The following is a 24,014-nucleotide window of genomic DNA, read 5'->3' on the forward strand; positions in this document are numbered from 1 at the left end:
TCAAGGCATTTCGCTGTATCTCCGTAGGCAGAGGAAGATATTCTTTTGAATCTCTGAGATTTAGTCCACTGAGGTTAAATTCCTAAACCTAGACTTCAGTCACAGAGTACTGCTGAGATTTTTGTCAGATAGATGGAGACAGACCAAACAAATATAACGATGCACAGCTATATACGCCGTCTTCAGAAAGGATTCAGAACGCTGCACCTTTTACACATCGTACTGTGTTGCAGATTGGATTGTAAATGGATGAAATTGCCCTTTTGCCCATCTGTCTACACTCAGTAACCCATAACAACAAGGAGAGAACATGGTTTTAAATTTTTTTTTTTTTTTTCTTTTTTTTACAAGTTTAATAATAATCTGAAACGATACTACTTCCAGTGCCAACGCAGCACACTCATATGCACGCTCACATATTCCATCTCCCTCCCTCTTCAAATGGTACATGCAAGTGATTTCCATAAAGGCGGGCCTCTGGAGAGGGAGCTGCAATAACATGGCTGTCTTTGTTTCCCCATGCTGATTGACAGTAGATTGCAGTGCACATTAAATGCCCATCAGACCCAGCTTTAGTTTTAGAAACAGGGGAGCAGGGCCTGTCAAAGGTCAATCCTAGCGCATAATGAACTGATCTCTCTCTCTCTCACTCACTCACACACACACACACACACACACACACACACACACACACACACACACACACACACACACACACACACACACACACACACACACTCTTTCTCACACACAATTCAACCCCAGTCTGCTCGCTATTAAAGTGAGTTTGAATAAAGAGGGTTTCCGTGGCTTATAATGTAACATTAATAAAAAGGATTGCCCTGTGACACAAGCCTTTAAACACACTAACATACTGTGAACATACTGATGCCAGAGGAACAGACAGACATGGAGTCTAGACTGTCTTACACTCTAGGGGTGTTCTGTTTTACTTTAATACTAACTGTTAGTTTTCCTTTGTTTTAGCATTTCCCTCTAGTTCAGCTCTAAACAGAAAATGTTGTGAAGTGAGTCACATGAAGTGGAGGAGAACAGACAAATCTCTCTCCATCTGCTAATTTTGCCGAGTCTACAGCTCTCAGAACAGTGCTTGCATCTAAGTGGGGCATTGCTCAAAATACCAGTGTGTGTAATAACCATAAACCTACAGTACACATGGATTAGCTTTACATCCATGACAAGAAAGCTTTACACCAGACTGTCCTTTAAATATCACGCCTGGGGAATGCTTGAATGATTGTTAATTATGCCATTACTGTACCTATGACACCATAGCTACTTGCTGTGATACCTGCTTTTGAGAAATATCAACACAACTTGAGTTAACAGAAGAGAAAACTCACATTTAAAATGTTGCTTAAACACAAACAATTGTACAAGAACTTTGTCTAATTAGATCTCAATAAAGATGGCAAACGCTTAATAAAAATCAAGAACAGTTTGTAAGTTTATAAGTAAAGAAGATTATGAATGTCAGGAGGCTGAGAGACTCCATGATGACAGGTGTGCATCACATAAACATCACAAAAGAATTCAAGAGGTATACACAGTAATAAAACCTCCATCAAAAAGAGTGGTAGTACGGAGACAATAACACATCAAGTACACTTCATCCTTCTAATTGGTGCAGTATGGTTGGTAACAAAATGTCCTGATGTGTGATACTCAGCCCCAAATAATGGTGTTCTTGCATGTTTCTACACACTGAACCTGAAAACTTCTAAAATCTTTGTCTCCAGGATTTTTTCCCCCTCTAGGAATCCACTGATTCCCACTCCTGTACGATCCACACAGGATTTTTGCTGCAAAGCTTTTTATCAGTTCAGATAATGGAATTTGTGACAGCATAAAAAATTCAGTCAGTGCTCAAGTTGCAGTGAAAACATCATCATCCCGCACACAGTCTCCTCTTTATACCCGTGCTCTCCCCCCCGATTGAAAGTTGTAATTAAGAGAAAGGGGAGGAATCCGATGCAGAATGAGCTGTCAGAAAGTCACATTTAAATGAGGGATGCGCTGGTCTCTGCAGTAAAAATTTAAATTATATAAATTGCCATTTAAGTGTAGCACAGGCTAATGTTTTGTCACAAATTAATGTGACACAAGGCAGCAATGACAATCAAGGGCTGCCTCATTCTAATTTGGTCGTGTTTAGAGGGCTTTTGTGAGCCGACAGCTTTACACAAATTAACACAATTGCCTGTTTTTATGAGGAAACCATAAATGTTTTTCCCTCCTTTGCCGGCTAATGAGGAGAGAAAACGGCTTGTACCTCAACATTATGGCGGTGCAGAGACGTCTGCAGAAAAGCAACATGGTGTTTTTATCCGCCCACAACCAACAGAAAAGAACAAAGACTGAGGCTGAAATGGCTCCCTAATGAACTACAAGAGTCCTCTAATGTTTTGATGCTCCCATATGATCAGATATGGATTTACTGTGCTTTTTGCTCGTTACAGAAATCATTGGCAGATTGTGTCACAGGAACAATTAGCAGGAAAGTCTGCTTTCTCTGAGGAGTTCATCTTTGAGAGACATTAGTGATAGAGGCTGTTCAGTAATGGGATGAGGAACATGTTAGGGGAGTAGCATTTGGTTAGAGTATGGTGTGTAAATGGCGTACATCTGTTGGCATTGACAATACTCCTGATCCTCTGTCCTCTCCTCCATTTACAGGCTCTGGAGAGCGAGTTCGTGTCCTGCCAGCTCCACCAGTGGATCGATCTGATATTTGGCTACAAGCAGCAGGGTCCCGAAGCCACGAGAGCCCTAAATGTTTTCTATTATCTGACCTATGAAGGCGCAGTCAACCTCAGCTCCATCAACGACCCCATGCTCAGAGAGGTGAGGCTGCTACGTGACACAATACATGTACACACACTTTAATGCACGTTTATGTACCGCCTGGCTGATTTAATTCACTTGGCAGATCATGCTGAGTAAGTGGAAAATACCATATTACAGTAAGTACACTTGAGTATTAGCACTCTCAAATGGATGCTTAATCTTCCTATATTATAAAAGCATCTGTCCATTCTCTGCATCTGTATTTCATGATGATTTTTGATGCCATTAGCCATGTTAAAGTGTTTGTAGAATGGCATGGGAGAGCTAAGCTAACAATCCATTGGCAGGTATTGCTGAGCTGAGTCTTTCCCCTGTGTGACACCTCTGAAAGCACTCCACCAAGTGTTCCACTTTAACGCCTTAAAACCTCCTCCTTGGCTTTCATTCATTATTCATCCCCCTCACTTTGAACTGCTGCGCACGCGAGCTGCACTGGCCTGCCCGACAGCAAACACACAAAACACTGAAAAGATAAACACAGCTAGCTTGCCCACAGCCAAACACCAGCCTGACAACTTCACCAATCTGCTGTAAAAGGCAGCTAGCCAGCAGCAGACCAATCTTTGCGGTGGCTAAAAATGGCATGTATCCTATTTTTATTCTTGTCAGCATATACTCACAAGGCTTTGTCCGGGGTTTCTCTTGAGATAATTTCAGTGAAGTAAAACTGGATTCTTACTGTCAGTGTTTGGCTATAAAAACAGTTCATTTACCAAAGTAAGAGGAGATTTGGAAACATGGCGACATCATTACAACAAAGTCCGGAAGGCAAGAAAGATAATCGGTCACACAGGTTGTAAACATGCCAACAGTTTAACCAGATTATTGAAAAATCTTCAATTAAAGGTAAAAACAACAAGACTAGGTCAAAACCTATGGCTGGACCATGTGTGTTTAGGAGGACATAGTTCTTTGTTGTGGAACCTCTGAAAATAAATGGTGTTCTCGTGTTATATTTGCATTCTCCCTGGTGTCGGCCGGTTTTATCCCTTTATCTGTTTGCTTCTCTCAGTCAGTCACAGACATTCGTGTTTATAGGCCCGGCCTCTCTGTTGTGGTCCAGGCAAAACAGCAAGACAGCTTGTGTCTCTTGCCCCATTTGACTTTGTTGTAGAAATATTGCTGCGTTCCCTTATGTTAGCAATTAAAGTGGAGAGTACAATGTTATTATTATCAATAGGAAGAATGGACAAAACAATGAAAACAAGACACAAGTTGTAATAAATCAGAATTATCCTTTAAGCAAAGATCCTCATAGCAGTGACGTATAAATGGAAATGAGATCAGTGTCTATCAAACGGCTGAAATGCGTTTTGCCTCCGCTGTTCTGCTGCCCTTCATGCTCAGTGACTGGAGCATCACGGGCACCAGGGGTAGTTCCTTGATTTATCACCTCATTCACCCTAATTCCCATCCAGATGTGGTTTGGCCTTTAGCTACACACACACACACACACACACACTCACACACGCACACACGCACACACGCACACACATGCAGATTCATTACCAAGGTGCACTGGTCATTTCCACACGCAGTCTGAGCCCATTACCCACTCTACTGGTCAACACACACACACACACACACACACACACGCACACACATGCAGATTCATTACCAAGGTGCACTGGTCATTTCCACACGCAGTCTGAGCCCATTACCCACTCTACTGGTCAACACACACACACACACACACACACACACGCACACACATGCAGATTCATTACCAAGGTGCACTGGTCATTTCCACACGCAGTCTGAGCCCATTACCCACTCTACTGGTCAACACACACACACACACACACACACACACGCACACACATGCAGATTCATTACCAAGGTGCACTGGTCATTTCCACACGCAGTCTGAGCCCATTACCCACTCTACTGGTCAACACACACACACACACACACACACACACGCACACACATGCAGATTCATTACCAAGGTGCACTGGTCATTTCCACACGCAGTCTGAGCCCATTACCCACTCTACTGGTCAACACACACACACACACACACACACACACACACACACACACACACACACACACACACACACACACAGGCACACTCACAACAAAATTGGATCACTGGTACAGCGACCATGGGATGGATAAATCCACATACATACAGGCCATCATCAGAGTCAGGTGCTTGTGATGTGAGTGGTACTAATGAGTACAGGAATGTAGATTTCGGATATGCATGTGTAGCATTTTCAATAAATCATGAATTGTGTTACATTTTGTGGGAAACCTGCTGCATTACTTTACAGCAAAAATGAAAGAAAATGTTGTTTCCTCTTGTAAATTAAGTGAATTATGTGTGAAATATGAAGCAATGAGAGCAGCAATGTTTGTTTCACTCTTTAGACATGAAAAAAGAGAGCGTTTGTTGTTGTCCCGCTCCCCCCTCTGATGCTGTGAGTCCAATCTGCTGGATTTCACCTTCGAATACGCCGTCAGTCTGAGCACTTTAATTAGTTAAATAAACCAAAGCAGTGTTATCCCTGTGAGCTGAGCCAAGGCTCTCCTTCAACTGTGTTTGTGCGGAAGGAAGCATGCCCTGTCTGTGCAGAAGGTGGAAACAGAGTTCCAGGCCTGGGCCTTGTCATAGCTGGAAGCTGGGGGTGGCTGAGGGCTACAGGAGCTTTGAGACTGAGGGCTTTGGGTTTGAAAGTGTCCCCAGAGTCTGCCATTACTGAGTGACAACTGTTTCAGCCTGAGCTGTGGTCTGGGCCAGGCTAGGCCACATTAGGACAGGCCCCGGGGCTGTTCAATGTCAGGGGGATGGGTCACAGACTGTGTGTGTGTGTTTGGGTCGGAAAGGTAGTAGATTGGGGCTGGCGGTTCTGTATTCCTGGTTGGCCAATTCTGTATTCCTGCCATGCTGTTTGGCAACCGCTAACTCCCACCCGCTGCAACCAACCTCACATACACAAATACACACAGACTCCAGAGATTTGTATGGATCATACCTTGATATGTTTGTACGTACATATTGTATGTATACATGCATTCACTGGTATGTGTATACCTTTGTATATTTATGTGTGCTCATCAGCATAAATGCACATGGCTGTGTGTTTATGTGTGCATTTCTGCTCTGGGGAGAGAGTTTGGAATATTTCAGCACAGATTAGGGAATGCTGTGGAGACCACTGCTGTGTTTTTCAAAACCATGATTACTTCCTGTCCTGCCTCCGCCGCAAGTCAAGAGAGCTGTGTGTGTGCAGATGCATTTATGCATTTGTGTGTGCAACCTTGTGCATGGCATTCACGGACATCTGTGTTGCTTCTCAGTGTATAAAGAGAAACACACCCTGTGTTGCCTTCTCTTCGTTGTACAGGGCTTCCCCTCTTTCACATGTGATTATGGAAAATCCCACAGCCTCTCACACCAGTAACAAAACACAGAGCCCCGTCTGAATTGTATAGTGTGTGCGTAATTCGGCAGAAGACGGGAAATATACCCACGCGAGTGAACCTGCTTTGACACTCAGCCAAAGTCATTCACCAAACACAAGGACCACTGGTTTATTTTCTTTGGACAATATGCCCTTCACTGCATTTCTTTTTTTTTCTTTCTTTTTTTTTTTAAGTAGGGACATCTAAAGCTGAAGATGCAGAATATGCTGCTACGCTGTTTGTCAGAGATACAAGGCCATTATAGTTCTGTTCATAGAGTCAGTGTTGTTGGGTCGATTTGCATAAAAAACAGCATGTTTTACATGGAGATCCATCTTGTCGAGTGGCTGAGTAAATCAAAGGCCAGGCTGGGACATCTGAGCCGAGGGCGTCTCAGCCATTTAAATGTATAGAATATAGAAAACCTTCATCAGACATGGGCCAGTGCCCCCAAAAGAGATTGGCCTTGTGGATGGCCCTTCATATAATCACCTGAGCATCTCTTTGGCATATAGGGAGAGGACATGCTGACCTAGACTCAGCCACTTTCCAACGTTCCACAGCCTCATAAATGTCAGAGCTGAACTTAATGAAGATAGGTTGAGTGGCTCTGAGGAGCCTCTTCTTCACATTAGCTTAAGCAAAATGCTGGGCTCTGCGGGCAGAGGAGAGGGGAGGCACTTTGACCTTGAATGATACACTGATGTCCTCTCACTAACAGACCAACTGTGGATGAGATGGAAAATGTTACGATTCTCTGTCATGATCAGTGACAGTGATCACGTGCTGTTGTGATCTTTGATCTTTGAGGGTCTTTACTTAAAAAAAAAAAAAATCACAATACTTTTCAGTCATTATCATGGTAAGCAAACCTAATCTTTATCATGTATCATGTCTTAACTTATCACGTGCTTTTATTCTTTAGACTGTAATTAGGCCGAGTGGTGAATTTACACTCTCCCATACAGTGGAGGATTTCATCTTATTGTTATTCTCAGACAGAATGATTAATGCAGGTAAAAAAAGGGAGAATCAAAAGAAAAGTTCAAAACTTGCAGAATGACATAAACGTTTAATAGAGTAGATGACAAGAGAAGAATATGATCTCCTCTGTCTTATAGTTCTGAATGGACAATTTTGGTGTCTGATTATTGAACCTAAAGAATCAGAATCTTGTAGAAGACAGTTGAGATCTCTCCCTCTCCTCGCCTCTCTGGTCTCTGGTTAGTTTCAGACAATGGGTAAGAGCAGACTAACTTCCCAACCTTTTTTCTCATGGAAATACCATATGCAGGCCTCAGCTATGAGCTCATTCTCGCAGGCCTCGCCAAGTCAGGCTCAAACGTCTCAGCCTACACACACAAGCTGTCACTCCCACACAGCCAGTCACAGTGCACACCAACATACTGACAGGTCTGTCATAATTTTGTGCTGGCCCTTTTCTCTCTGCCGGTCCCTTTTATAAACCATCTATCATACTATATCTGTTTCACACTATGATGATTTTTGTAATTTCTGCTTAACGTTTTTGTACAAACTTCTGCTGACCCTTTCTTATATTCAGTTGTTTTCTGCACTTTGTGTTTTTAGGATGTTTTTTTAAAATAGAAATATTAAAGCGTTTTATCTTTGCGCCTGCATATGCCCAAATTTTCTTTTGTAGATTTTTTTTTTTTTATAAATTTTTTTAATGTTTCTTCTTCTTTCTCTTCCTAGATTTTATTGGATATAGAAATAGAAGTTTCTTCTTTCCTAAATCACATTAAAATAAAGCAAAGGAAAAAAATGAATGCACTTATGATAGCCAATAATGTTAGCATTGCTGTAACAATTATTTGCTTGATCCATTAGTTAATTAGTTAATCAACACAAAATTTCTCTTTCTTTTTTTTTGCAATCTAAAACAATAGTATGGTAATGTAGAGGAGGGGGGTATATTGCCATAGCCCTGTACGTCCATACACTGCTGTGGGTGTGTTCCATCCTGTGCTGGTTGGCCTGACAGTGAGCTGTGTGATGATGTCCAGAAGCTGCTCGGCCGGCGTCTGCTTTGACATTTATGGTCCTATACCTCTTCATTAACACCACCTAACCAGCCAACAAGCCCGCCTGTCCCAGCCCTCCTCTGATTCTGTGTGTGGCTGTGGAGGATAGATTGATGTGTGTGTGAGTGAGTGTGAGTGTGTGTGTGTGTGTGTGTGTGTGTGCGTGTGTGTGTGTGTATATACGACAGTGAAAAAGCATGTTGAACATGAGTGCATTTTTTTTCTTTTTTTTTGTTCATTTCTCTCCATTTTCTTGTTGTTTAAATACAATATTGTTAGATTGGTGTAGTATTTATCAGATAATGATGTGATCTTAGGAAATGTGTGATCATGTTAGACATATAAACTGTCTTTTTTTTTTTTTTTTTTTTTTTTTTTTTTTTACATTAGTACTCATCTGACTTACAATGATGCAACAAAAATCTAAATAAAATGAAGAAGGCTAAACTCTTTTCTTCTCTCCTTCCTCTCTTTTCTCCCTCAGGCTGTGGAGTCTCAAATTAGGAGTTTTGGACAGACCCCCTGCCAGTTGCTCATTGAGCCACACCCACCCAGAAGCTCAGCCATGCAAGTGGTGAGTGATGCACACACATATATGCAAACAGATAATCTAAGAAACACACACACCACTGTGCTTATAATGCTCCAGCCTGAAAATACTATGATGGATCAGAAGCCAACACAGCTACAGTATCAGCTCTTGTGCTGCCTGTTTAACGCCGTCTCTGATTCCTGGGTCTGCCCTGATGTTGGCACTCTGCTTCACATAAGTCTCAATTTTTTGGCTCATTCTTTTCATCCCTCATATGCCTCCTGTCCTCTCTTTTCCCATCTAAAATTGTGGGAAAATAAAGTCTTGGGTTTGAAAGCATCTCCTCTCTCATCATTAGTGAGGTGTGTGTGAAAGGGAAAGATCACAAGCATTTGTGTGCATGTGTGTTTAGTAAAAGGTTTGCGGGAAAGGCACAGCTCCTGGCAGGAAACCTGGGTCTGTGCCAGATTTTCAACCTGAGCTAGAAGCAGAGGAGATCAGCGAAGGAGAGCAATGAGCAGCAGTCCTGAAGGCACGGCTTTTTAAGGGCCAAGGAGTGCAGTCAGGGTGCCTGCTTGTGATGGACCAAGGCCCCATGAGTCCCTATTAGTGTGGTGTCCCTGTGGCGCTGACAGCTGGCTGTAGACCACCACCCAGCGCACACATGTACACACACACACAAACTCAGACTGGTGCTTTGAATCCGCCTCACTTACTGTATGGGCAAATTCCTCTGAAATGTTTTTATTTTTACTCTACCACATATAGTTTTCAAACATAATATTCAGACGCCATAATTCAGTCTCATTTTGAACCCTTGCCGCAGCTCCATATTCCTTCAGAACACCCTGTTCTCTTTTGCTTTTACGTGTTCTTGCTCTTTGCTTTCTCTCCATCCTCTCGCATGTGAGTGTGTTGTCAGAGTGTCGGCATCTGCCCATGCTGGTGGTAATGATACTGTCAGTACGTCTGGTTAGCTGTCAGACACACCGGATTTACTCAGGTCTGTTCCTGATGTTAAACACTGATGTTCTTCTTCTTTACACGCAAGGAGGAAAATGGCTCTGTGTTAGAGCTGCTTAGTACAAACACTCTGTAAATGGCTCTATGTAAGCTCCTGTCTAACCGGAGGAAACACTGATAGGTCAATGAAACCTCTTTTTTTTTTTTTGTTATGACTATTTTGTAGTTGGTGTTTCTTACTGTGAATAAGTAAAGAGCTGAAATCTAATGCAATGTATATTATTTTTATGAGCATTTATACTTTTTGCATACTATAAAACGTAGTAGTAGTGCTGAAACGACAAATTAGTCAATAACAATATAGATAATCAATTAATCATTAAAGTCATGTAATAGGCCAAACATCTTCTGCTTTCAGGTTCTCCAATGTTGGTATTAGCTTCTTTTCTCCATCATTGTAATTTGAATGTGTTCGGGATTTTTGAATCAAAATAAGTCCCCATGATTTTTACAGTTTCTTTTGACAGTTTTTAGTCCAAAAAATAGATTATAATAGATTTATAGATAGATAGATAGATTATAGATAGATTTATAGTAAACTCATTATTAAATTATTTGTCAAATTAATCGATAATGAATATAATAATATAATTGTTAAACCTCAAAGCTGAATCAGTTTAGTCGTCCTGTTTTTCCTGAAATGTTTCTTCAAAACCAACCTCCTGCTTTTTCTGTTCAAACTTTATAACAAACTCTTTTTCCTAGCTTGTCTGTGCTGCTGAAATGCTGCTTACTTCTGTCCTTCTCAAGCTTCCTAACTTTCTGTCTTTTCCTTCTCTTTCCTCCCTCTCCCTTTGTTTTTTTCCTCGCTAACACCGACTGTGGCTGCGTCCCTTCTCTTTTTTTCTTTTACTTTACTTTTCCACATCTCTTCCCCGCGTCCCGTTGTCCGTCCCGGGGGCCTGAACAGTATCTTCTCCTGCAGACCCCGCTGATGTTTACGGAGCAGATGCAGCAGGATGTTATCATGGTGTTGAAGTTCCCTTCAAACTCTCCTGTGACCCACGTAGCAGCCAATACCCAGCCGGGTCTAACGTCACCTGCCATCATCACTGTCACCGCCAACCGCCTCTTTGCTGTCAACAAATGGCATGGCCTGACAGGTGAGAGATTTATGTCCATGCACACATACTGTATATTCAGGTGGTGTCCCATCATTGTTTTTGTGCTATTAAAAGATCTGTGCAATTAAAAGAATTTGCTCTGTGATTTTAAGCCGGTGCGATTCTGCATCATATTAACTTCAAGGGTATTTTATTCAGGTGAATATAATCTTTTGGTACCACAGAATTATTTTCACACTTCCTCTTCTCATCTCTCCGCTCCGTACTTAGTGGTGTCTAATTAATCTGAGGATTGACCCGTCTCGTCTCTATGGGATAGACGTTGATTTGGGAGACAGTTGACTGTGTCTACTGGATAGCAGTATCAAATGTGACACATACAGCAGCCAGCATTAGGTCTCACGTCCACCTCCATACATCAGCCGCTCACTTCACAAAACCTTATTTACTCAACATCCATCCTACCCCGGAAGAAACATTAAATTTGATATCTGTGAATTTATTCGGATGAAGACTGATCGGTTTTCAGCAGAATACAACCTCATCCATGCGCACCACAGACCAGATGGATTAACCTAAATTGTTTAGTGAGCTGGCATAATAAATAAAGATTTTTCATGTTGCTGTTAGAAAAGCGAAAAAATGGAGATATGTGCAGATCCAAACTTGTGTTCAGGTGCAGAACAGGGAAGCACGTCAACAATAAAAAATTTAAAAAGATTCAAATTTTGTTCACGAGCAGATTGAAAGCAACACATTCACATTTAATGTTTTACTTGATGCAGCTAATATACACAAGTTCTATTAAATTGAAATACTGTATCAGTGTTTATGTTATGCTGTGATATCTAAACCAATACACTGGTGCAGAAACAATCAATAATCGATTAGTCGATTGTTAATCAACAGTTTTGGTGAGATTAAATGTTTAGGTCAACTTCTCAAATGTTAGAATTACTGTCTCTCTCTGGTTTATATTATTATAAAGTGTCTTTGGGTTTTGGACTGTTGATCAGGCAGAACCAGCAATGTGAAGAGGTAATCCTGAGTGCTTCGAAATTGTGACGTTTTTTTTCTGAAATTTTATAGGCTGAAAATGTAAACTGTAATTGTAAAGACTTAATCAGAGAAATAATCATCAGATTAATCCATAATGAGTACAATGGTTAGTTTCAGACGTCTGCTTAGGTTCTGGGACACTTTATAGTCTGAACAATTAATTGGTTAATCAAGAAAATAATCAAGCTGTTGATGGATGAAAATAATCATGAGTTGCAGTACATAAAACTAAATCAGCATTATTCGTTACTAATGGGCTGAAAAAAATGCTATTTTATGTCCTGCTTTTACAGTTGAATACAGAGAAGTCCGTTTTTTGAATCAGTTTAGCAAAATGTGACAGCTGCCTGGAGCTAAAGTGACTTGGTTGTGCCAAGAGATGCATATTTTAGGCCACAGTTAGCGTAAGGAATCATTGTCTCTATGGCCTTGGTAGCTTTTTGACATAACTGATGTCTAATTCGTGGAAGAACTCGTGGGCCGGTAGGTGACACTGACTCTATGGTTATAATTTTCAGTGTGTTGTAATGAACCGAAACCCAGTGTCTACTGCACAAGGCCACACGATTACAATATTAATCCAGTCTGTCTTCTGTTCTTGTCAGGTCATCAGAGCTCAACGGTGCAGGACCAGCAGTACCAACTTCCTGTGGAAATTGACCCGCTGATAGGTATGCTGTCATTAATGACTGTAAAAGAATCCACACACATACATATTCTTTACATACTGCGAGCTTAAATATGCATGGAATGATTTTTTTGTGTGGATTTATGTATGAATCCTGCTGGCATCTTGGTGACTCATGGCAGTCTGCAGTCCTGTGTCCCTGGACAGTAGATTAGAGTTGTTTCTCAGCCTCTGCCCCAGTTCACTCCTCATGATATAGCCCCTGCTCTCACACTAAACCATTTGCATGCAAATTGGAATGCAATGAGCTGTAGCCTAGGCCGGCATTTCATCATCAACTCCCCCTCTTTCTCCCTCTCCATCGTCCCCTCCCTCCCTCCCTTTCTGCATCCTCTTTGGTTTAATTTGAGCGGAGGGAAAGGACGCGTGTCAGTGGAAATGAATATGAATGTGGTAATAATGTGTGATTGAGAATGCACGGCGGACGGCTGTCAGGACAATATGGGCGCCTCTCATCCTTCACGACTTGTTGATGAGCAGGAGAAGAGTGCCGAGCTGCAGTGATGTATGGGATGCACTGGCGGAGCAGGGCGAGACCAGCCACTTCTATCTGCTCCCGCCTTCGCCTCTGTCGATTTCCTGCAGCCGCTCACAGTCTCACATCTGCGAAGGGCGCTGTTCCTTCTCTGCGATTGTTGTGGTCACTCTCTGTCTCACCAGACCATTTCCATACACTTTGTTTTTTGTTTTTTTCTAACACTTGACTACTGAAAGTAACCAAGCTTTATTCTCACATATTCATCTTTATTTGCACGTACAGTGTTTCTCTTGGCCCCTCTGTACAGGCAGAATAAAGAAATCTTTGTCTGTGCATCAGTATTTATACACTGCATGTTTTATAGAAGCATTGCAGTGGGTGTATGGTGTCATTGAATACACATTTTTCAGGCAAATTCTATCCTTTAAATCTTTAATATTTTTTGTTTTGTTTTATCATGACACTGTTGTTTTCTCCCATCTTACACTAAAGCATAGATAATGTTCTAAATAATATATTTTTGTGTTTGTGGGGGAGCCTGTGAGTGTTTTGGGGGCGGTCGAGGGGATTTTGTGCTTGTCAGTAATATATTTACACTGTTTGCATTCCTGGAGGAGTCTCAGCTAAACACAGTAAATTGAGGATGAGTGCTGAGCCAACTGTGGCTTTGGGGAATGTTAAAAATGGGTTGAAATATTAGTTGTAGCAGGTATACTGGACTTTCTCAGTTTCCACTCTAAACAAGCTTTCCCGACACCTGTTCTCCAGCGCTTTTGACTCCAACAAATAAGAAATACTTCACAATGGACATATCTCTTTAGAAAAGAAAAAAGATACCACTTACTGAAGAGAGAATGTCAATAAATTTGCTTTGTAACTAACCATTGGCTCAATTACACAAGCAGGATGAATTTGCAGTGTGTGTTCTGACTTGAGTGGTGCGCATATTTTGTGAAGAAGAAGCATGCTATCATTTCTCTGACTCTCACAGAGGTCTTGTATATTTATCCTCTAGGATTTTTCTTAGTATTCTCTCACAAATCTTTGCACTGTGAAACTTAAACAGAGATGCATCAGAGTGTGAGCCCTTTGAAAATAGCTGAGAAGTAAATAGTATAGATGTTATAGATGTAACACTTTTCTGTCCATTTTCAACAGTCTTTTATTTGCTCATTTTATTTTTACCCCTCTCCTCTCCAGCCAGTAACATGGGCAGTCACCGTCGCCAGATCTCAGACCTGCTGGACCAGAGCATTCAGATCAGCTCACAGTGTTTCATCATCACAGCCGACAACCGCTTCATCCTTCTGTGTGGCTTCTGGGACAAGAGCTTCCGGGTCTATTCCACTGACTCAGGTACTGTTTATCCCTAGCTGTTAATGTTGTCCCCTGAGGTTTCATATGATCAGGAAAATCACACAAAACTGCTTCTCTCCCAACTTTTTAAATATATACCACATCATGTCCAAACATCTTTATCGTAAACATGCATTAGCATAGACCACTATTTCCATTCTGCAGATTTGTTATCATCATTGTATCATTTCTCTTCTATTTAACATATGACATGAAACACTCACTGTACTATATGTATTTTCTGTCTCAACAAAAACCTAAAATGCATTTGTCGAAAACATGATTTGCCTGTGATGCTACATTTTTTAGGTTGGAACAGAAAATAAATCCATGACGGTGCACAGCCTGGTAGCTCTTAGTGACACATTCATTATGAATTGAGGGATACATGAAGCTACATGCCAGAAATAATGAAACTTGATTATTTGCTTAATAATGGCATGGACCCCAGAAGCTTTAATTGCAGTAGTATGAAGCTGCATGGTGCCATGAAACTGATGTTACATTCATGCCACTTAAAGCATGACACCTTTCTGTTTCTGTCTTGTGCCACTCTCAGGCCATGATGTCAACTCTGAACATCAGATGTCTCATAAACTCATAAGCAGATTGCATTGAAATATGAGGAACACATTAAAAGGATTAACCTTTTTAGAGTTAATGAAGCTCCATGGGCTTTCCTCTAGCACCATCCTCAGGACACACGTCTTCTTCTCCTGAGCCTCGCTAGTGAGGTTCTAAGACAGACAAAAAAAAAATCATCAGTATGTTTGTCCAACACTCTTGTATTATGTCATGTAATGAACATTGCAGCTGTTAGTAGCCTTTAGAATTGAAATATTTCAGATCATCAGTTCAATAAACAGTGCAGTTTACAGTCTCTGCTGTTTGTTATGCTGAGCTTTACTGTACTGTGCTGTACTGTATTGTAGCTGTCCCAGTGCAATTGTTAAAAATTACACAATTACTTGCTGCAGAAAGGCTCTCTTTAGTTCCTCTTTATTTTGCCAGTTGAAGGCATGTCTGCTGTCAACACTTCATTGTAGCTGCATATAAAATCAGCTGTTTGGTTTAACAGTTGAACTGCATCATTTCTTTGAGATACTTTCAGCTGCAGCACATAACTCTCTTCTCAGGCTTGAAGCCATTGTGTCAAGTTATTGTTTTAATTTAGTGAAGTCCAGTTTGATTTCTTCTAAGTACCGGGTTTATAAAAGATTGGAAAAACCTATCACATAAATATTGGCTACCTTAATATTTACCCAATTTGAATATACCGTACAGTCCTTCACAGTGGTATCGTGTGTCTGATACTCGCATACACACAGATGAATGCAGACATTTTGCACATACAGCACACACACATACACAGGCGTCATCAGGTCAGGGGTCCTAAATGAAACTGTCTGAGGCTTCATCTCTGTACCCGGCTCCTCAACTCTTCTCCCCAGCCCCATTCAGAATCCTACACACATCTATACAACAAACCCCGATTCAATTTCTGCAGGCCAGGCCCTCCCTGTCTTTTAATGGAGGAGGGAGGGAAGGAGGGATGGGGGCACAGAGATAGCTCTATTGTGTGACTGCCACCGGGGTGTACGACTGGAACGTGAACACAGTTTAATCGCACACGCTCAACAGCTGCCACCAAGGGTCCCTAAAGCCCCCAGGTTAAAGAACTGAGGGATTTTATCAATTACAAGACTTGATTGGTACACATTCACAAAACACATAGCCTCATACGCATGCGTGCACACACATCCAATTTAATTTTTCTGTGTGTGTGTGTGTGTGTGTGTGAGAGCAGATTAGTGTTCAATATGAGGTTCATGGTAGCCATTATTGCTCCAGCCATCATTTCTTATTTTCAGTGTTTACAAAGATGTCAAACATTTTACATCTTTGATGTCTCTGTTCTTCTTTGGAAGTTTACTCAGTGACCCGCCCAGTTTCATAGTAATCCTCATCTTTTCACTGAGGTATGGCTCAATTATCCAATGGACAGTGATTTTGACTCCTAGACAGAAATGTCATGTGTTGCAAACTATTCACTGTTTGACTGCAGAGGTCACACTATGAGGAGCGTAATGAGTATTAGACAGCTAGACAGTGGAGCTGTGGTCTGGAAATCTGACAGCAATTAGCCTCTTTATATATACACATGGAGCGCACTGCATGTGTGTGGACACACACACACACACTGACTCATACGCACATAGTTGGAACAAATATTTATTCTTGTCTGGGAATTAGTAGAGGTCTGATCTTGTAGTACAACTAGCCAAGCAGACACATGATCAACAAACACATGGTGTGGAGTTCAAAAGAATATCCATTTATAATCTACAAATTTATGACTAATTTACTAATTTTATATATGTATATATACATATATACATATATGTGTATATATATATATATATATGTGTGTGTGTGTTCTTATATGTTGTGTGTAAATGCCCTGTTTGTAGACAAATGAATATTGATACTTCCGAACATGTGTGTGCTTTTGCAGGCAAACTGACTCAGATAGTGTTTGGGCATCGTGACGTGGTGACGTGTCTGGCTCGCTCTGAGTCGTACATCGGAGGAGACTGCTACGTCCTTTCAGGCTCTAGAGATGCCACCCTGCTGCTGTGGTACTGGAACGGAAAGCACAGCAGCATTGGAGAGAGCCCAGGCAGTAAGTATAAGTACACTGGCAAACCTGCCCGATATGTGAACACACACACGCGGGTATTCTCTGAGTGCTCACTCTCCCAGACAGTTCTGACTCTGTGATTTACGGCCTCCTTCTGTAAAGTAACAACTAGTTTCGTCTGACCAGGCCAGGCCTCCTGCATACAGATTGGATTTCGCAGCTCTGTCGCACCAGGAACAGCTTTCGATAATGTCTTTGAGATTGTGTGTGGGTTTCTGAGACCAGATATTGTGTGCGTGTGTTTATATATATATGTGTGTGTGTGTGTGTGTGTGTGTGTGTGTGTGTGTGTGTGTGTGTGTGTGTGTGTGTGTGTGTGTGAGAGAGAGAGAGAGAGAGAGAGAGAGAGAGAAAGAATCTGTCTTTAATGTGAGTGAAAGTGAGAGCCACTTAGAGACGTTAAATGTGATGTTGGGGGTCGTCGGCCAGCACGTGAAAGTTCACCACCATCTGAGGGCCACGGGGTCACGCTAGTCGATAAAAGTGAAAAATGTCTCGGGCCTCCCTTATGTTACCATAACATATGGCATTAGCCATGATCAAAGCGTTGCACACACATTGCTCAGTACTTAGCCTCCTCTGTGCTAATTTGGTCAGCTTAGATCAACGTACATGTTGTTAAGTGATCCATTACAAATGGGCTGAAATTTATGACAAATTGTGATTTGGTTAATAAGCCACACTGGTTTTTGATTTGGGGGACAGAGCGTAGATTATTGTTTGTCACTTACCTCATGTACGCTGATGTGGGACGTTGGAATCCAGAGAAAAAGTTTTCTTATTCCCGCAAGTTAATTGTTAAGAATTTTGAAACTTTTTCTAAAGAAAGAATAAATATTTCTGTGAGTTGAAAAATAGGGTAATATAAACCACATTATTATTCTCTGGTCTCATTTTGTATTATTTATTTCTATTTTTTGCTCACTTTATTTTTCTCAACAGAGAACATAACAACTAGAGACAGATTTTATTTTATCAGCTGATGTTTCAGCAAAACTGTGTCTGTTTCAGAGCTTTGTTGTTGTCACTGTCACAGCCTACAAGTTGTTTACTGAATGTGACTGAATATTGCGAGGTTACACTAAAGTTTATATTAACTGGCTCAAATAATGACATCGTGCTGTACTCTACTTCTTAAATATAACAATTTAACTACAGCTTTATAAAAACAGATTGTATTTTGATTGATTCATGGAATTATCTTGCTAAAGTGGTTGTGTGTGTGTGTGTGTGTGTGTGCGTGTGTGTGCGTGTGTGTGTGTGTGTGTGTGTGTGTGTATAAGAGAGTGAGTAAGTGAATGAGTTAGTACCCATGCATGTGTTGTACATGTTCTTGTAAGCATGTGTGTGTGTGTGTGTCAGTCTAACCTCAGTTGGCTCAGTGCAGTTACCACGCTGTAGCTAGAGAAGCAGACAAAGCAGTCGTCATCCCAACCCCTCACCGCCACAATGTGATGCTCCATTGCCCCAGACCACAGGAGGCTCTTCCAGACATGAGGCTCTGCTGTAGACACACACACACACTCACACACTCACCCTCACATGTATTCACAAAATATATACAGACAGCAGACTTTTCTTTATTCCTCTTCCAAAAAATGAAACACTTTCAAGCTTAAGTCTCCACATACACTTGTATAGGAGCACGCACACACACACATTCCTTTTCATGCATAATCCTCTGTGAATATCCCACACACTTCATAAGCTTGACACAAATGCCTCTGAATGGCTGATATGCACATGTACACGCTGACCTACACTCGCTTGAAAACATGTTTTCACAGACACCACTGCCATCTGCTGGTCACTGCCAAGGTGACACTTGTTAGTGATCTCAGTTGTTTTTGTTGTTTTGAATGGACTGAACACCCTGAAGTGATGAAGATGAACATTTTCTTTAGTTATTAAAGCACCAGCAATATTTATGTATTATTTTTTTCCATCATAAATGTTTTAAACAGAACACGTGTACACACCATCGTGTATTTATTTATACACACACACACACACACACACACACACACACACACACACACACACACACACACACACACACACACACACACACACACACACACACACACAACTACTTTTTCCACACTTGTCCAGACAGTTGATACCCTCCTCAGTGTTCCAGCTTAAGTCATATACAGGTATAATACTGTAATCAGATGCAGCCCTGATTCAAAAATAAATGGCAGGTAGAGGCTCAAAAGGTTAAGAGATCCAGCAATATATCAGCTTTATTGATCTTGTCTGAACAAAGTGGAACATCATTCTTAAATCCCCAGGCTTGTAGGGCCTAACTTAGCTTTGCCCACCTCGATTGACCAGTGTTTGTGCTGCTGGTGTTTATTTTCAAAGAGGACGTAAGGAGTTTAAAACAGGCCACTAGCATGAAAACAGGTTAGGTCAGTAATTAGTACACAGTAGGTTTTTTTTGTTTGTTTTCTTTGTTTTCTTTGTTTTGCTTTACGATTTTGATCATTAATCACTTCAGTGTGAATATCCCATTCCAATTTGAACATGGATTATTTGAATTTCTTTTATTAATAATTTCAATTTCCAAACATGTTATTTTTTCAGTCACAATCAGTTTATCGATTTAGGTATCCCCTTGGATTCAGTGATCTTATTAAATTGAAACACTGATGCAGTCTTCACATGTGACAGGAGTTAAACTTGCCCTCTAGTTTGCCTTTTTACAAGGGTTCAGTGAGCAGTGTGTTCTGTATAGAGTCTTGCTGCTAAATCTAATTAAGGCTTAACAGTAGCTGTGGCCTTTGTGAAAAAGTATCTGCCTTGTTAGTGAACCTGTATTGAGTTTTATGTCATATAATTGAATTAAAGAGAGAAACTGCATTAACAAACTCTAAACCATATTTGAAACTACTACAGTATATCACAAAAATATTGTATATTGCTGGGTTTTATTGTAGGAAAGGAAATTTTATTTTCTGTATTACTTAAATTACATCCACACTAACCCTAAAGCCGTTTTGGATTGGTATACAAATATTTGTCGAGTAGTGTTATCAAGGATTTAAACATAAATCATGCACTGAGTGTCACTGCTGTGTGCCTCTTTTTGAGCTGAACTTGACCTCTAGCAGAAGAAGATGGGGTCACTAAAGACAAGGACCCCTCCCTGAGCAATAAACCCCTGATGAACTCAATGCTCCAGTTCAGGGATGCTGCCTCACTACTGGCCACTGAACACACATATTCACAGCTCTGTTGGCCTCCACAGTTTTCACACTACAATAGGAATAAAAGTTTGGAAACAGCATCTGTCGGCCATCGATCCATCTACATTTGTTGTAGTAATGCCGAAAAGTCCAAACTCCATGCAAGTGTGCATTTGTGTGTAATTGTGTGTGCATGTGCTTACAGACAGAGAAGTAGAGAGCGATTTTGTTTTGTCGCTCGCCCTGACAGCTCAAACCAAAACAAAATCACACAAACTTCATGACTTGGACCATAACACACTCTCGCTCCCTCTGGCTCTGCTTCTCTGTCTAATGCAGAAACATCTGGATCCAGTGAAGGCGGTCATGGGGAGAAGGTTTTAAAGATAGGGAGAGGCGGTGGGTGACAAGTGCTAGAGAGGGGAATGAGGGGAGAAATGTGTTTGCAGGGTAACAGGCTCAAAGTCTGTGAAACAAGGAACAATACAGATGCTTCCATGAAAAAAGAAAATATAAAAATAGAGCTGAACAACTTAATGACATTTTGGTTTTTGTGTTTAATTTTATACATCATTGTGTTTCTGTGTTTTCACATGGTTGTGCATAATGCTTTTTACATGACTGAATTGCTTTTATGCGCTAATCTTATTTTTAATTTCATTAGTCAGCACTACAGTGTAAAGAATGGTGAAATTAGGATTTTTTGCTTTGTACTCCCTCTAGTGACCAAATGTGGTTATATACTTTTTTGTGATGCTGTTGTTGGTGATATACAGACCTGTTTTGTTTGTGTTTCCCCAGCAGAGTTCACCACACCACGGGCCATCTTAACGGGCCATGACTGTGAGGTGACATGTGCAAGTGTATGTGCCGAGCTGGGTCTTGTCATTAGTGGCTGCAAAGGTAAGATTGTGTGTTTGCCTGAGTAAATACATCCATAATCTAAATTTATACTTCACAACAAAAAGACTCACCAATATGGCTGCCTGATAAAAGGGAGTACAAACTGACGACCTCTTATTATGTTTTCTCATCTGTTTGCAGAGGGTCCTTGTCTGATCCATTCCATGAATGGGGACCTGCTGCGGACCCTGGAAGTCCCTGAGCGCTTCACACGGCCCCGCCTCATCCAGTCCTCCACCGAGGGACACTGCGTGATCTATTACGACAAGGGACAGTTTTGTCTCTTCAGTGTCAATGGCAAACTGCTGGGACACATGGAAATAGAAGACAGCATCAAGGTGAGGGAATGTAATTCTGCATGAGCATGCATGTGAAAGTGCCTGTGCACGTGTGTCTGCACCACATCAGTGTAAAAAGTCCTCTCACTGATTAATGCCTTTCTTATGTTTTGAGATCTGAGTAAGGGAAAGGTCGGCTCGCCTCAGGGCAAACTATGGTTTCACATCTCTTTTATTCCCTCTCATAAGCATACACCAGAGGAAACGGTCCTTTTGATCCAGAGCCCTGTTGTCAGGTCAAATTGCGTCGGCAGCAGTGGTAGAGAACATTCCAAAGAAGTGGTCAACTCTGGACACCAACACCATTAACTACCCTCCAGCACAGGACGACACATTCCCCATTTCCCACATTTCCTCCCTCGTGGCTAGAGTGACACAAGATAGCGGCTACTGCCTTTGGTTTCCCGACCCGTTGTTTCCGGTTTGGCCTGGGAATTGTAAGCCAGCTCTGACAGACAGCCACACGCCTGTTTCCTATTAAGAAACCTCTCTCGTGCCCAGGCCTCTAACCTACCAACCAGCCTGCTCCTACATGAAGCCACAAATACAATGTAATATAGTATAAACACAAATATAACTTGTGTAGGACGTGATTAATGACCACACACATTCAAATACTGACTGAGTGTACTGTGATTAGTTTGTATGCTTCAGAGCACTTTATAGCTTCTTTAAGAGAAATTAATGATGTCTTAGATACTTGCAGAGGTTTCTGTTTTTACCAGAGTTCCCTGTAAGGATGTGAAGCTGTGACTTGGGAGCAGTACAGGCCACTGCTGGCCTTGCCATCTCTCCTCTGGTGCTGTAAATTCCAGCCATGTCAAATGGCATTAGGGAAATCCTAACATCTTTGAGTGAGGCTGTTAGAGTCTCAGCCCCCTCCTGCCTCACCCCCCATTAGCTCCACCCCCCTGGTCTGAAACTCCAGCAGTATTTAGTGCACTCATGTACATACCAGAATCTCCTTAGCCTTCAGAGCCTCAGCACAGTATGGCTCCTCGATAAATAAGTGTTTGTCCTGGCCTGCAGTATCCACTTAGAAAGAGACAGTAAAACTGAGAAAGAGAGAGAATGTATGCACTGTGAATTTATAAGGGTCTGAAGTCAGAGGTTAGATGACAGGCTAACAGTCGGCATCCTAGTCTAATAGCAGAATCGAATGACAGGAGCCATACTGAATGGATTACAGTCTTTTAAGTACTAGTATAACTCAGGCAGTGTAACCATTCCAGCGGTTTTTTCCCTGCCTGCGTCCATGTTACAGGGGGATTAACAGCACCATAAATTAAACTTTTTACCTTCCCGAGTCTCAGAATCCGCCCACCGTTCCCCGAAAGAAGTAGGAAATATGGGCTTCAAAAGTGCATGTGTTTCTGCTGCAGTCATTTTTTAGTCATCTGAGCCTGGGTAGCCATCTTAGCTCCCACAGAGCCATCGGCCATCTTGTTTGACCGCCCAGTGGCACAGGACTGATTTATAATGTCTGTCTGCAGCCTCCTACCTGGCCGGTCTGACATGTCTGCCAGCTCTCCTGCCTCCTGCTGGGCTGCAGTAAGGTCATGGACTCTGTTAGTAGATACACAAAGTACATTAATAGAACACAGTAACTGGAAAAGTGGGCTTTTTTTTCACATTTATTGTGCAATACAGCATCTGTTCATGGAGGATGTTGCAAGAACCAACTAGCTTCAATTAATGAAATTTAAAGCAGCACTAATAAATATTTTTATAGTAACAATGGGTTAAATGACTGTGTAACATGAAAGGGATCGCTTGTAGTGACAAGCCCACAAAGAATTATCATCCAGTTTCCCTCAGCTCAACAGACCATTTTAGGTTCTATCAGCTTGTTGTTTTGGTTTTATGGTCTTCAGCTATCCCATTTTGGTTCACCTTCATTTCCAGCAGCATTAGGCGGTTTGCCAGTTAAACATCTCTAATAAAGCCACTGTACACTACCTGCCCAGTATCACGCAACAGAGACAGTTGGAGTAGCTGGTGAACATATCTGAGCATTTGACAGCTGCACAGCCAGATGTTTTCCCCAGAGTTTCCATGAGTTGGTTGAGACCAAAACAGAGCTAAAAGGAGAGTGAATATTTGACCTCTATTCATCATGGGCCATAAATGCTTATGTTGTTGCGGGTTATACACATATGCAACAGCTAACTTGTATGCCATAACATAAAGGTGATTATACATCAATGTTATGTTTCTGATTTCTTCTGCTGCCCCCAGGTGGCCAAAAATCCAACCATTGCTGCTTTAAATTCAGTTTTTCAATATTGGGTAGCCATTGTATTGTATGTATAATGAATTCGTATACACTGTAATTCAGTCCAAGTACATTGATCATG

General features: G+C 41.4%; 1 protein-coding gene across 5 annotated transcripts in view; it reads left to right on the forward strand.

Annotated features, from left to right (window-relative positions):
- lrba (LPS responsive beige-like anchor protein) overlaps nucleotides 1-24,014 on the forward strand; it is a 199,084-nt gene that overhangs the window by 156,266 nt on the left and 18,804 nt on the right. For 3 of the 5 annotated variants that reach the window (XM_022738141.1, XM_022738144.1, XM_022738142.1), the window contains 8 exons: nucleotides 2,698-2,865; nucleotides 8,809-8,898; nucleotides 10,805-10,982; nucleotides 12,608-12,673; nucleotides 14,369-14,524; nucleotides 17,040-17,207; nucleotides 21,218-21,319; nucleotides 21,461-21,657. In XM_022738141.1, coding sequence (XP_022593862.1) covers nucleotides 2,698-2,865; nucleotides 8,809-8,898; nucleotides 10,805-10,982; nucleotides 12,608-12,673; nucleotides 14,369-14,524; nucleotides 17,040-17,207; nucleotides 21,218-21,319; nucleotides 21,461-21,657 — 1,125 coding nt within the window. The remainder of the gene's footprint in view (nucleotides 1-2,697; nucleotides 2,866-8,808; nucleotides 8,899-10,804; nucleotides 10,983-12,607; nucleotides 12,674-14,368; nucleotides 14,525-17,039; nucleotides 17,208-21,217; nucleotides 21,320-21,460; nucleotides 21,658-24,014) is intronic. The other 2 variants (XM_022738143.1, XM_022738145.1) reach the window with 1 other exon arrangement.

The sequence above is a fragment of the Seriola dumerili genome, unplaced genomic scaffold (assembly GCF_002260705.1).
Source record: "Seriola dumerili isolate Sdu_G_001 unplaced genomic scaffold, Sdu_1.0 BDQW01000035.1, whole genome shotgun sequence".
Taxonomy (NCBI): Eukaryota; Metazoa; Chordata; class Actinopteri; order Carangiformes; family Carangidae; genus Seriola; species Seriola dumerili.